This window comes from Perissodus microlepis, chromosome 17, assembly GCF_051167445.1.
Source record: "Perissodus microlepis isolate ML-2025 ecotype Zambia chromosome 17, ASM5116744v1, whole genome shotgun sequence".
NCBI classification, from domain to species: domain Eukaryota; kingdom Metazoa; phylum Chordata; class Actinopteri; order Cichliformes; family Cichlidae; genus Perissodus; species Perissodus microlepis.
In genome coordinates, this window is record NC_140477.1 from 31149337 (window position 1) to 31163324 (window position 13988).

Below are 13988 nucleotides of genomic sequence, written 5' to 3' on the forward strand. Positions count from 1 at the left end.
GAATTACTTTTTCCACCAGGCGCACATGAGCCTACTCTGAGCCCTTCCACAAGGTTACTGCTGTTTAGCGTGTGGATAAAAGGTGTTTTTGTGTGACTACACAGCAATAGTCTCAGAAAAGCAATCTTTAGTGTTCTCTAGATCTCAGCCTCCCTAAATTATATCTAATACAAACACTGTGTCGTAATTCAACATACTAAAACCCCCAATCTCAAAATGGTAACAAAACACACACTTCAAGGTCAGGTCTCATACTGGCATACTGATTTCTCTGTCTTGTTTTGGAATGGTGACAGGTTAATGGCCAATTCACTATAAACAGGGCTAAGAGGATGTAGGGCATTAGTGGGAAGTAGATAGCAAGCAGAGCAAATGTTACAAATGAGGGTGCGAGCACAGAAAAGGAGCAATGTAGAATATATGTTCAGAGGAAACAAACCCCACAATCACAACGTCAAAAGAAATCAAATCTAAACCTATATTTATCAAAAGATATATTTTCTGCAGTAAGACTATGGTATTTTGTCTTTTACAAAGAAATCCAATATTAAGTGTGTACAGAAAATTACTAGCCATATATGTCCAGATTTGGTTTCCCACTTTAGTTAGTAAATCACATCGATCACTTTCAGTTATCTGGATAAGTAAAATAAGGTGCCCCTTATTTAATAAAATAAGTGCCCCCAGGGGAAAATCCAACCACCCATACAGCTTCATGAACCATATTCATTCTTTACAAGACCAAGCCTGATGTAGACATTTATCGATTTTGTAACTCCCTCTGTTTAGGTGACCAGGACAGGCGTTCCAGTTCAAAACAATTCTAACATTTCTGTTCAAGTTGTCACCTGCTCCCCTGACTGGTAAGTTCTCTACAGTTTAATGAAAAAAATAACTCCTGATACTTTTTCTTCTTACTTTTCACTGCTTGTCAGTATGTACTTTGGATGTTGATTCTAAGTGTGTTTTTAGTGGCTGATAGCATGTGTGTGTTTTTTAATACATACAGTTTTTTGCAAAGTAGGCAAACAAAGGCCTCTGGTTACCTGATGGATACATTATACACTCACTAGATCAACTGTTTGCTTTATCACGTCCCCTTTCTCTCTCGCTGCCCTTGTTTTGAGTCTCTCTGGCTTGTTGACATTCTAATGAAGGTCAAATACAGGGAAAATAAGAAAAGAAAGAAAACCTTTGGAAGTGAACAGTGTTTAGAAAATGGGTTTTAGTCATTTTCCCTCATCATAACTGACTTGACTTTGCCACACATGTGCATAGAAAAAAGGATACATAAAATATTATTATGAAATTACAACAAAACCTCGACAAGTTTAGATAATAAGCAAAACAACCCAAATGGGAATAATATACTACTTATGCCGTAACATGAGCTAAATAAATACATCATAATTTAAGTTCCTTGGTGTATATATTTGTGTAATTCCAAATCAAACTGACTTATAACTAACGCTGGAAATTAAATACAAAAGAAAGCAAATACAAAGAATATAAGAAGTAGTAATATTTATTGCTGAACTGTAAAAAGAGTAGAAACACAGTTGCAAGATACAGAAAAATTCAAGCAGTACCAGATCTCTTAGAGAAGATGGAATTCTAACTTCAGGCTAATGCTAGAAAGTTAGCAAGCTATATCCCTAGCTTCGAGTATGGGTTTGGTTTTACTGTCTGTATTTGGCAGACAAAAATGTCTGGCTATTAGTGCCAAGTCACATATCAATTAAATAATAAAACACTACAATTTTGTTCAGATCAGTGACTTGGATTAACAAGACATAACAGCTACTAGCTAAGTTTAAAACATAAAATGTATATGTGTGAAAAAATCACCTATAAATTTTTCATAAAGATGAAAGGTATTTATATAGAGTTATTTTTTTTTCTTGTAGAGTAGACTGTAAAGATGCTTTTTAATACTGTAAAGTTGTAAAGCTTTCTATTGGTGAATATATATTATGGCACTCAAACACGCTGGATTTTTTTTCCGGTTTCATCTTAATTCTATGCTGTAATCTGTAGTCATTCTCCTCTGGTTGAACATACTGAGCCAATAATATATTGAAGAGCTGTGCAGTTGGTTAAAATATTGCCTTTTGTAAACCACGTAAATGAGTGTATCTGGCAATCATTATATTTCTCAGGAAATAGCTATGCAGTCTAATTCTCACTAGTGTTTTTATGTGTTACTTCATTTTGCATGTCCTGTTATTCAGTTTAGATATGAAGTATCAATGTGAATACAGACTGTGTTTCACACTCTGCGTCATTAGACTGGCGCTAAAGGAGTTGCAAATGACAGAAAGATTTCAAAACACTGCTCCTGTTGTTTTTGGCAATAACCACATCTATATATGCAACAATCATGTTTGAATATGAACATTTGACGATAGAGAATTTTGTTAATTTTCAGGTGGTTCTTAATTCCACATTATCTTTTTGTGTCTCTGTCTAAAGCACTGTCATGTTTTGGGATCTGCGAGTGCCAAAACTACAGAACCAGTTTCTGGCCGACAGGAAGCAAGATGTGGATCAGAAGACCATGATGACACCCTATAGCATCCCCAAAACTTTCAAACACCTGGACCGGACATGGAAACCACTCTTGAGGGTACTTTCATGTCTGGGATGCATTACAGAGCTTGTGATTTGTGTAGAAAGAGCTTTTTTCTTTAACTTCCAACCATAAGAAAATCAACCATAAGAAAAAGAATGATTAGATGTTTAGTGTTATTTTTACACATCAGTAATTATTCTGCAGACAACGATTTGTTACAAGAAAATAAGGAAATTGGCTTAAATTGAATAACTATTTAATTTGTATTTACGTGTGCATTGGATTTATTTAACTGGGGTTTAGGTAATGATTTCAGTGTGTAGATTCTTGAGCATGCTCTGTGATTTTGTTTTAGATAAGGTTTTCTTTTTTTCTTCAAGTGATAAAAGCCATCTTCTTTTATGCCATGTGTCAGGTTTCCCTGCCAAAGATTGATACAAGTGGAGAGTATGCTCCTTTGAAGTTCAGCCTAGAACATTACACCTGTAATAGTAATACAGGTAGGAACACAGGTGAGCAAGAGCTTTTACCCTCGAGGCTGCAAGGCTTTGTCTGTTTCAGTCTGCTATACTCGTTCTCTGTTTTCCTGCAATCAGTCACATTACTTAATTACACAAAATACTTTGTGGTTTTTTTGTTTGATGCCAAAAGTTTTAGGAAGCTGACTCACTCACATGCTCATTCAAATCAAACCGATTGTCCATAAGAGATGTTGTTTCATCCCCTGCTGAATTTGTTGCTTATTGGAAAAAAAAGAACAGCCTCTAATATTCATGGAAGCTTCATTTTAATGGAGAGAAACAGAAAATCAACCAAAAATCAAGAAAAAAAATACATAAACATTATAAATTGATTTGCATGTCTGCATGCGGCAGACAGATTAATTCAGATCAATTCAATTCAATTTTATTTATGCAGCGCCAAATCACAACAACAAGGTGCTTTATATTGTAAGGTAGACCCTACAATAATACATAGAAAAACCCATCAATCATATGACCCCCTATTAGCAAGCACTTTGGCAACAGTGGGAAGGAAAAACTCCCTTTTTACAAGAAGAAACCTCCAGCAGAACCAGGCTCAGGGAGGGGCGGGGCCATCTGCCTTGAGCGGTTGGGGTAAAAGAAGGAAAACAGGATAAAAGACATGCTGTGGAAGAGAGCCAGAGATTAATAACAAGTATGATTCATACAGTCAATCAATCAGTTACAGATACTCCTGAATCTGTTTCTCCCATTCCAACCTCTCCACCACCATAAGTAAGACCAAATACCTCTCCATGGATGTCAGGGGCAGGATTGCAGACCTGTTGAGGCTGGAGTTGGCTACAGTGACCATCAGCAAGAAGCTTGGTGAGAAGATGACAACTGTTGGTGAAATTATTCGGAAATAGAAGAAAGAAATAATAAAATGACCATCAGTCACCCTCAGTCTGGAGATTCATGCAAGATCTTGCCTCATGAGGTGAGGATGATTGTGAGAAAGGTGGCATATCAGCCCAAAACTACATGAGAGGAGCCTGTTAATAAACTGAGGGCAGTTGGGACCACAGACACCAAGAGCACCATTGGTAACACTTTGGACAATGGACAGAAATCTTCCGGGTCTCGCAAAGTCCCCTGCTCAAGAAGGCACATTTACAGGCCCATGTCAAGTTTGCCAATGAGGATGTAAATGGGAGAAAGTACTGTGGTCAAGTTAATGTGTTTGTGTTTGAAGGAAGAGAAATGCTGCATATGGCACTAAGAGCATCGTCCCCACAGTCAAGCACAGAGATGTAAACATGCTTTAGGACTGTTTTTCTGCTAATGGTTCAGGGCAAACTCATTGCACTGAGGGACCAATGTAACGTAACGTAAAATCTTGGACACAAACATCCTCTCCTCAGTCAGAACACTAAAGACGGGTCATGGACGGCTCTTTGGTCATGGATCAAATTCTTCTTTCAAAATCAATTTATAACTTCTATATAAAGTGTTTTCTGGATTTTTGGTTTATATTTGGTGTGCCCTCCATTAAAATTAAACTACCATAACAATTAGAGAAATTATTTCCCCATTGTAGCTGATAGTCTCATTTCCATTGTTGTCCATATAACAGTTTTGATGAGGAAAGTAATGAAGCAAAGCTCAAGCGCAAACTATAGAAAGATACACTCACTGTGTCTTCAAAATATCAAAGGTAAAGAGCAATTATTCTTTTATGTGCCTGAACAATTCTTATAATATCTGAATGGCACAGAATGTGTTAAAAACTGAAGTAAGTGAGGAGGGCAAACAGTGAGCATCACAGACATGTCTCCTGACCTCTTTGAGGGAGTTTTGGATTCTTGAGTTCTCTTTTGGATGGCTGAGCACAGTGATCAGTGGGGCAGGGCTCATTTGGCCCTGAGCTACTCTATATCTCTCTCTGTCTTGTCTCTCCTCAGGTTTCATGGCACTTTATTAAGTGATACTTCCAAAACAAGGCCGCCATAGTTGCAGACCATTGGCTTTGCTGACTGTCAGCTCTTTGCAATATGCTGCTCAGACTCCTTGAGGGCCAGAAGATGATCATGTGTGTCCTGGCTGGTCAAGAAGAGACATGTCTTTGTCTGGCTTCCATAAACACAGCCTTGGTGGCTGGTTGTTATAGAATTAATATGCTTACTAACTCAAGCAATAAATCTGCTTCTTTTTTCATCAGCCCTCAGGGAGTCTGTTATTACGATCTTAATGAATCCCTGTGTGATTAATACTGCAGCGTTACCTAAGATATCTGACTGACATTGATTGAGGGTGGTCTTTGCTGTCTGCTTCTGTGCCTTTTGCCATTTCTCTGAACATTTAAAAAGCTACAATATACTTGTTAACATGATTTTTCACACTGAAATAAATTGTGAGCAGGCCCTCATGGGGATTAAGCAAAGTCAAACACTGTCTGTAGCTGTTCCTGTATCATCTTTCTCATATCTTTACACACATCTTAACTGGGAGAAAATAGATTTAGAAGACATGTGGTTTGGTAATCTGATCTAACCTTTAAGAGTGAGACTTGATCGAGAGCGGTCCACAGGTAAGGGGCTGTGAACAGATAGACCCACATGATCTCTGGCAGACAGTCAGGCTTTTGTGATGGAAAAGGCTACCAGCTTAACCTATTTCAGCCCCTCCACCTTTTACCTCCTGTCCCTGTTTTCTCCACAGGCTTCCCTCCTACCTCTACCTCTTGTGCTTTTCTTTCTCTCTCCCTTCAAATCCACTCTTACCAGCCCTTTCACTTCGGCTGTACCCCCTCCCCACCTCACTTGCTTTAGTACTTCTGTCGTCTTGTTCACGGTCAAATTACAGCACCACTGCCGCAGTTCAGGCTGTTATTTCCTTCATTTGAATAAAGCAGATTTTCTTTTTCCTAAAATCTGCTAGTTTTCACCTATTTAACTTCCCCTATTTGAGTTTATTGAAATATTTGTACTTGTCTAGTAACAAGGCGCTGAGTATTGTGAACATTTTAGTCCCACGTCAGCACCAGGCTCCCTCTCTCAGGTCACTGAAATGTTAAATAAATAAATAAAAAACAACGAGTTGAACTTTTAACCTGTTCTTACTTTACCGTCTCTTCCTGTTTTGTCTTACATAACAAGATAATGAAAATGATGGCGCAGAGGTCCTCCCAGAATACAGTCAACTCAGAATACCCTCAGCCAAGACGCTCAAGACCCTGGACGATGTCAATACCAAGTTTTATGTTGGAACAGAGGTAAAAATTCTGTTATTTTCTTCTAAATAAACTGCACACTCTCTATATGCTCATGTAAGGCTGAGGAGCACGAGCCAAAACATTTCATTATGGTTAAATGTGGCTACATTGTTTATCTGTACATGACAATAAAACTTGAAACTTGAAAATGTCTTCAAATGATATCAACATAGAGCAAGTAAAAAATACAGTTAAGTTCTTGACTGCTTAAGTACGCTTTACTCAGCTTGTGAGCAAGCTGGACTTCTTTTTGTTACATTGAAGTTCATCTCAAGTTGGCATAACCAATAATGAATGATTTTTTTTATTAGGTTTTTGCACATGTTTTTGTCATGCCACTTAAGGAGTGTACTATACTTTACAACTTAACTGAAATAAGGAAGACGCATACATACATTTATAAATAGTTTTATGTTCATTTTTTACAGGAAGGAGAGATTGTCTGCACTGACTGGAAACTGGAGGAAGATGAGTTTGGACGAAAGTTCAGTGAGTAGTCGGGCTTGCCGCGCTCTGTTTTTTATGGCTCACCAGTGCTCAGCTGTCAGACTGACAGCAGTACGTTGATTCATAAAACAATTACACCCAATTTATTGAAATGACTTTGATTGCTACTTTCACATTAAATCCACTATTTAGTTTGGTAGCCTGGCCAAATGTAATGACCATAATGTTTTACAGGGTTAATTGCTCCTTTGCATTATGATTACCTTGGAAGGAAATTACTGTCAAATAAAACTGTGCATATTCTCCATCTGTCTCACTTCACTCCCAGGTGCCAAGCCCCTCCTCTGTTTTAGAACTCATGCCTGGTTTGTGAACACAATGCAGCGATCACCCTTTTTCAAAGACATTCTTTTGACAACAGGAGGCTGGAACTTTGCCATCTGGAAAGAGGGTGTGATGGTACTGCAACAGAAAACATTGATTACCTCACATGACGTATGCATAAATCACATAGAATCGAGACAATTCAAATTACGTAATTTCTTGGTTGCTGTTTTGATCATTTAAACTGCAAAACTAAGCAAAACTATTCACACTTATTCAGTTGGTCACAGACATAGACTGTACATAAAAAATGGATGTAGCAGCCATGTATGGTTTGTGGAGCCTCAGCATTAGCAATCGGGTTTTTTTGTTTGGTTGGTTTTTGGATAAACACTGTCAATTTTGGTTTTTGAAGCACGTCCAAATGGGAACCATGCACAGACACAGACTAATTTGTCCTAAGTAACACACAAGTAAAATACCACAAGTTCAATCGACAAAATTGGAGCACATAATTCAATAATGAAAATGCTTCAGAACGCACAAAATTCTTTAAATACTTCTTGTAAACCACAACATCCAGGGTGGCCCAATCTTCGTGGGACCAAGCTCTGAGCAAGAGTACAGTGCAGCATGCTGGTCCCTCTCCCGACCTGCGGTTTTCTTCATTGGGAGAAATGATGGCAGTATTGAGGTGTGGAACCTGCTCCTAAACACCAGCGAACCTACACACGTCCATGAACACGTCGGCAGTACCAGAATTACCTGCATCAAACCCTGTATCACCTCCTGTGAGTTCTTGGCTTATATTAGGTGCTCAGGACAGATACGATTTTTGAACCTTAAAACTCATTTAATGGACTGTTTTGTACTTACAGCCAAACAACACTACCTGGCTGTTGCTGACAACCTTGGAGTGCTCCGTGTTTTCAATGTGCCAAAGGCCCTCCGCTCCCCGGTTAAGAATGAGGTAAGAAGACTGTGAGCTGTCTGTTTTGCTTGGACCCTTGTGTAATGTTAAGAAACTGCGGTAAAAATGTGTTATTTTTCTTAAAGGTATTTAATGGCTGCTACAGTATTATTGACTGCTAACTAGTATCTTTGTCTTGTTTTGCTTTGTTTGTATGCAGGATTTAAACATGCAGATCTTCTTTGACCGAGAGAATGACAGGCTGAAGGATTATTTGGAGTGGGAAGAACTGTGGGCGAAACGGGAAAAGGAGGCAGGCGAGTCCAAGAAACAAGTGGTGAGCAGTAGGTTTTAATTCTAAACTGAATTCCCAGAAGTCTTAAGGTGCCAGTTTCCATCAGTGTGACTGGAAGGTGGCTCAACAGCAGCTGAGAGGGAGGAAAGATTTCGTGTGTCCAGTGTTTGTAATTTCCTAGACCTGACAGTTCAGACCATAGTGACGCACAACGAATGGTTAGATTTGAAATGAAAATGAAGGACGAGAAAGGATAGGAGAACACTAAAGCTTTTCTTTCCCTGTGTCCTTTGCCATTTGTCTACAGTGAAAGTGTCCTTGAGTTAAACCTTGACTTCCCACAAAACTTCCCTGCATTGGTGATCAGAATCTTCAGCAGACTTACAAAAGTTTTAGTACTGACCCAGCTAAATATGTGGACGTATAAAGTTGACATTGGAAAAGATGAAGAAGGCACTCGTGTATCTCTTTTTGTGTCTCTCTCTCATTTTCTATCCGCTCATGTTTAATTCATTCACATCGTTATTTGATCCCAAGCACTGGGGATAGGGTAGTTATTGACAGGCAGTGCCTGACAGTCTGCCTGCTAAGTATAGAAGCAAACTTAAGTGGCTAACTGGTTCCATCTTAGGCTGCATGGCAGCTACCAAAAAAGTTTTGTTTTGCTGTAGTAATGTCACTTGGAGTGGATACTTTCTCTTAATTCCTCTAAACAGGAATGAATTTTCATGTTCACCTCCAGCTTCTTTCTGCTGTTGGCTTTAAAACATCTACAGCAATTTGAATTTAGATGGATGATAAGGACAAGGCACAGCTTAAATATGATATGAACAATACTGTCAGGTTTACTGTTGTGGGAGGAAAGTATCAGGAATTTGCCACACAGTATCCTAATTTTCCTTTTTTTTTCTTTAAAGGACTGTGCCCTGCATGCAATACACAGATGCAGGGCACAGTCCAGATTTTACTAGAAAAGTGTCATCTTATTTAATATTTGCATCCTTCAATAAAATTTCAGTTCAGTAAAATTCAGAGGCAATGTAATTTTCTGCCTCTACGATGGGAAACGCTGAGATCTTGGATTAGGTGCTCTATTGTTTCGTAATTATTGTTTATGATGAAGCTTTTTTTCTCTGGCTTTGTCTGCAGGAGCCTGACAAGCCAGTCACATTCCAGGTAGACAGCGAGGAGGCGGACTTGAAGGAGTACAGTGATTACCTGAAACTGGAGGAAAGCATCCTCGAGTATATGGGCCTGTAGCCACATGCTCCAAAAGCCTAGGATACCTAATATCACACCCCTTCACACACACATGCACATAAATTAAAAGCTTTTTTTCTTACATTTATTTATTGATTTGTATAAGTTTAATGTAAATAAGAAAACATTTTACAATATGGAAACCTGTTCAAACTGTTCAACACATTGCCAGTGTTCGTATGTTTGTGCCTATTTTTGCAGTATTTCTTGTAACTTACATCGATTTTACAGTATACATTCACATTGTCCTTGGGTTCAGGCTTCAGGGTCAACAGATTATTTTCATCCATTCATCTAAGATCGAGTTACTGGGTAATGCCATCCATTAGTGCCCTCCTTACCACCACTCCCTAAGGATACAAAAGTGATCTGACCTTGACAGAAAGTCATTATATGGCTGTTTAATTTCAGTAAGTGCCGTAAGAAATGAATTTAGAATCTGGTGTTTTGTGGACAATTTTGAATAAAAAGCCAATGACTGTGGTCACTATCGCAAAAGCTGTTTGTCAGTAATCCTGACTTGTAAGTGATCATTATGGCTTAATATTGTGTCTCTGGGTCTTTACTAAGTCAGTAATTCACACGGCTGTGAACCAGTTGGAACTGGTGGCTATAAGGCCGACTACATTTTAGTAGGGCAGCATAAAAGGAGTCAAATGAAAGGATGCACTCTTGCTGATCTATGAATACATGTACACAGCCTGCACAGCACCAAACAGCAGTAAGCTGAAACTAGCTGGAACAATAAATATTTACCTAAAGAATATGCGGAGAGCATATTCTCCAAATAATCTGGCCAGATGGTGAGAGTCATAACTCCAATTAAATGGTAACACTACTCTACCGACAAGTGGATTGGATGGCTAACAATGTAATAAGATCATGGTATGCTAATCATGTGTGTATAGCTTGCCCTCATTGCACAAGTAATCAGCTAACGCAGCAATAACGTCTTGATCTAAACAGTGGCCAGATGTTAGCATTATGTTTAAAGCAGTCTCCCTAATGGTCCCGCTGAATGAATCCATTGTTTCCAGTGAAAAGATTCTAATCATTTGTCAGTTTGTTTTTTTGTGCACAAAAGGCCATGTAGTTATGTGCTAGTTAACGGCTGTCCAAGAACTTCCAAGGCTGTTTTGAGAGCCCAGGAAACTGCACCTATGGCCTTGAAACGTTGTAACCAGAACCACGAGTGTGGTGTGTTACTGTACAGCACCTCTACAGCTAAAAATTGGAATGTGTTCAATATTTTAAGTAACACACTTTTACCAGAATTAGAAGATTTTACTAACTGTGTATTATTTTAGAAAGTAGGCTACTGAAATGTAGCACACATGGAAACCAAACATTACAGTATAAGTTTGCAAAATGGAAACAGCTGGTTTCCCTTTCATAAGTAACTTTGGAATATTTCCATATGGGGAATAGATCAAATAGATTAAATCAAATTAAATATATCTTTAATAAATCCAAGACTGTAGACTGTAAATCCTTTAGACTGTAGTCCTCACAGCTTCATTCAGCCATGACTCAAAAACATAATACTGAAATGAAGCACGGTGGTTAGCACTGTTGCCGCACAGCAAGAAGGTCCTGAGTTCAATTCCAACATCAGGCCGGGGTCTTTCTGTGTGGAGTTTGCATGTTCTCCCCGTGTTTGTGTGGGTTCCCTCCGGGTACTCCGGCTTCCTCCCACCGTCCAAAGACATGCAGCTTGTGGGGATAGGTTAATTGGATAATCCAAATTGTCACTAGGTGTGAATGTGTGAATGAATGTGAGTGCGAATGGTTGTCTGTCCCTGTGTGTTAGCCCTGCGACAGACTGGCGACCTGTCCAGGGTGTACCCCGCCTCTCGCCCTATGACAGCTGGGATAGGCTCCAGCGCCCCCCGCGACCCTGAAAAGGATAAGCGGAAGCGAATGGATGGATGGATGGATGGATGAGCCACAGTGATGCATTATAATATCTTAAAGTTTGTTTGTTTTTTAAATTCACTTCATCTTAGAATTGTGTCAGAACTCGGATTGTAGTCATTACTGATGAGTGTAATCTGTAACCCAACCGACTTTAGTCTTTGTTGCAGCAATCGTTAAAAAGTGCTTCACCATGTAACAACGTGAGATTCTAGATCAAAGTGAGTGAGGGAAAGTTGGATATACTGTCACGTAAAAAAAGAAAGTTTTCTTGGGATTCTGCACACTTGTGAGAAATTAAGTCCACCCTTACTGCTTCCATAGGATCTAAGAGGGTAAGTCAGCCAGGTGCTGCTAATAACACAGCACTTAATTAACTGATTATCAGCAAGTACAAAACTTCTGGAACAATGTCCTTTGGACAGATGAGACCAAAATGGAGAGTTCTGGCCATAATGCACAGCACCATGTCTGGAGAAAACCAAACACAGTATATCAGCGTGAACACATCATACCAACCAAGCATGGTGATGGATGTGTTATGATTTACACTTGTTTGCAGTCTTTAAGTCAACCATGAACTCCTCTGTATACCAAACTGTTCAAAAGTCAAATGGGACTGTGGAATACTTGAATATCTGTCATACAAACAGGGCCGCCCATTCGACTTGACTAATGACAAACAAACTGTTCTCTGTGCTCTGTGCCATGTATATGGATACATGGTGTTTCTGAAATGCTGGAAAAAAGCCTGATATTCAGATTTTTCTCCGTGTGCAATAAATACATGTGGACCATGACTTAAAGAATAAAGTTATATTTAACATAACACAACTCAGTCATTTAAAGATAGCAACTAAGGCCAAAAACTGATCAACAAAGCGTTTACTGAGTTCATAGACTCAGTAAAGGGATTTTCCCCATAAATATCTGTGCAATTTACTGCAACAAGAGGAGTCTCCCCCTGCTCGTCATTAAGACAGAACGCAGTGATGAAGAAGATGGCATTGACTTTACTTTACTTTTAACCAGATGCTAACTCAGTTTTTTACATAGTCGTTTACTAAAAGTGATAAAGCTTGAGGAATCTCGTATAAGAAATTTAATGTTAAAAAAAGACACATGATGGAAGGCAAATCCTAGTTAAAAGCATTGGAAATAAGCAGTTAAAATAATTTTACAATGAATTTGTATTAGGTTATGAAACTTTTGCCAGTTGTGTTTGATTCCAAAATGGTCAAGGGCTATGGAAATCACAAGAAAAGCTAAATTAAACGTCGAATCCTCCCCCATTGTTCACAACATTTATGAGAATGTCGTTTCCTTTGCAGTATCTTGCAAAGGAGTACCTCTGCAGCTTTCTGGACTCCATTAGTTTCACTCCTTCGTGGGGATAAAATAAGGACGCCTCAGAGCTCTGGGTCCACCACAGGTCAGGGCAGCGCCGCAAACCTATAGTCACAAATTGACAGCCGGTGTTCTGCCAGAAAAGAGGCCGGAGGGATGGAGAAGGAGGGGGCTATAGGGGCAGCTGTCTATTGCCAAGTTTTCACACTGTGTTCGAGATGCCTCAAAAGGAAAGAGAGAGTGCGAGGGTTGAGAGAATCAATGAACAACACAAGCACGAATGGTTGAATTCAGGGGGGAGAGGGGGAAGGAGACTGTTAAAGAGGAGAGAAAGATGAAAAACAGACACGATTCTCCTTAGCAGAAGTGAACCGGGGTCGACTTCACCCTGGCCATGACTCATTCACATGGACGGTCCTGTCACAGAGTGAAGGGGGTGGAGAAGGGTGAAGAATGGGCTGATGTGAGGGTGCACAGCGACAGGCGTCCATATGGCCCCTGAGGCACCAACAAGGTCCCATGACAAAAGGGGGCTCTGCTCTCAAGTCGCGTCCTCCTCAAACCTCTCTGGGAATTCTCTTTCGTAGTCCCCCCTTTCCTCTGCAGAGCCTCTCACTTTTCTGCCAGCCCAGCAAGCAGCAGAGGAATGTGCCTTCTGCAAACCAGCACTCGCTCGGGGATTGCCTTTACACTTGCTGGCTAGTTATTATTGTAATGGCTGATGCAAAGAATGTTGTGCAATTGAGTAGGCTTATGTGCTATGTAAACATTTGCGGCATTTGAGGTTCTGCAGACGTACATAGAGATGTTTGCAGGGTAAGCTCTACTGCTCAGCGTTTGTCCTCTAGAGCATTCGCTACAATAGTCAGCAGCATGGCCATAAACCAAGTGGCATGAAGGGCATTCATGATGTCAGCTTTTCCTCACTTGACTTCTTCATCTAAGTCCCAAGAGATTTCCCAAACATAAAAAGCGATCTTTAACTAAAGGGGGGAGTATGGGGGGGGCGTCTATACAGAGTGGATTGCCCGTAGTCCAGTTTTTATTACCAGTTCATCAAAGTTCTTAAGCCAAGTCCTGGGATACAATGAGCGCAGGTGCTGTGCAGGAGGGGCTGTAAATCTGACCAGGCGAATTAAGCCATTGCTTTGGCATTGTTCTGTTTGGCCTCCTCTCTGTTT

At 39.8% G+C, this 13988-nt stretch overlaps 1 protein-coding gene across 1 annotated transcript in view; it reads left to right on the forward strand.

Moving 5' to 3' along the window:
* dnai3 (dynein axonemal intermediate chain 3) overlaps positions 1–9634 on the forward strand; it is a 20375-nt gene extending 10741 nt beyond the window's left edge. Inside the window, exons 14-23 of the mRNA XM_084909832.1 lie at positions 790–863; positions 2473–2626; positions 2988–3084; positions 6195–6310; positions 6739–6799; positions 7086–7216; positions 7665–7872; positions 7960–8051; positions 8212–8328; positions 9436–9634. Of these exons, the coding sequence (XP_084765958.1) occupies positions 790–863; positions 2473–2626; positions 2988–3084; positions 6195–6310; positions 6739–6799; positions 7086–7216; positions 7665–7872; positions 7960–8051; positions 8212–8328; positions 9436–9546 (1161 nt within the window). The 3' untranslated portion in view covers positions 9547–9634. The remainder of the gene's footprint in view (positions 1–789; positions 864–2472; positions 2627–2987; positions 3085–6194; positions 6311–6738; positions 6800–7085; positions 7217–7664; positions 7873–7959; positions 8052–8211; positions 8329–9435) is intronic.
* Positions 9635–13988: the final 4354 nt, after the last annotated feature.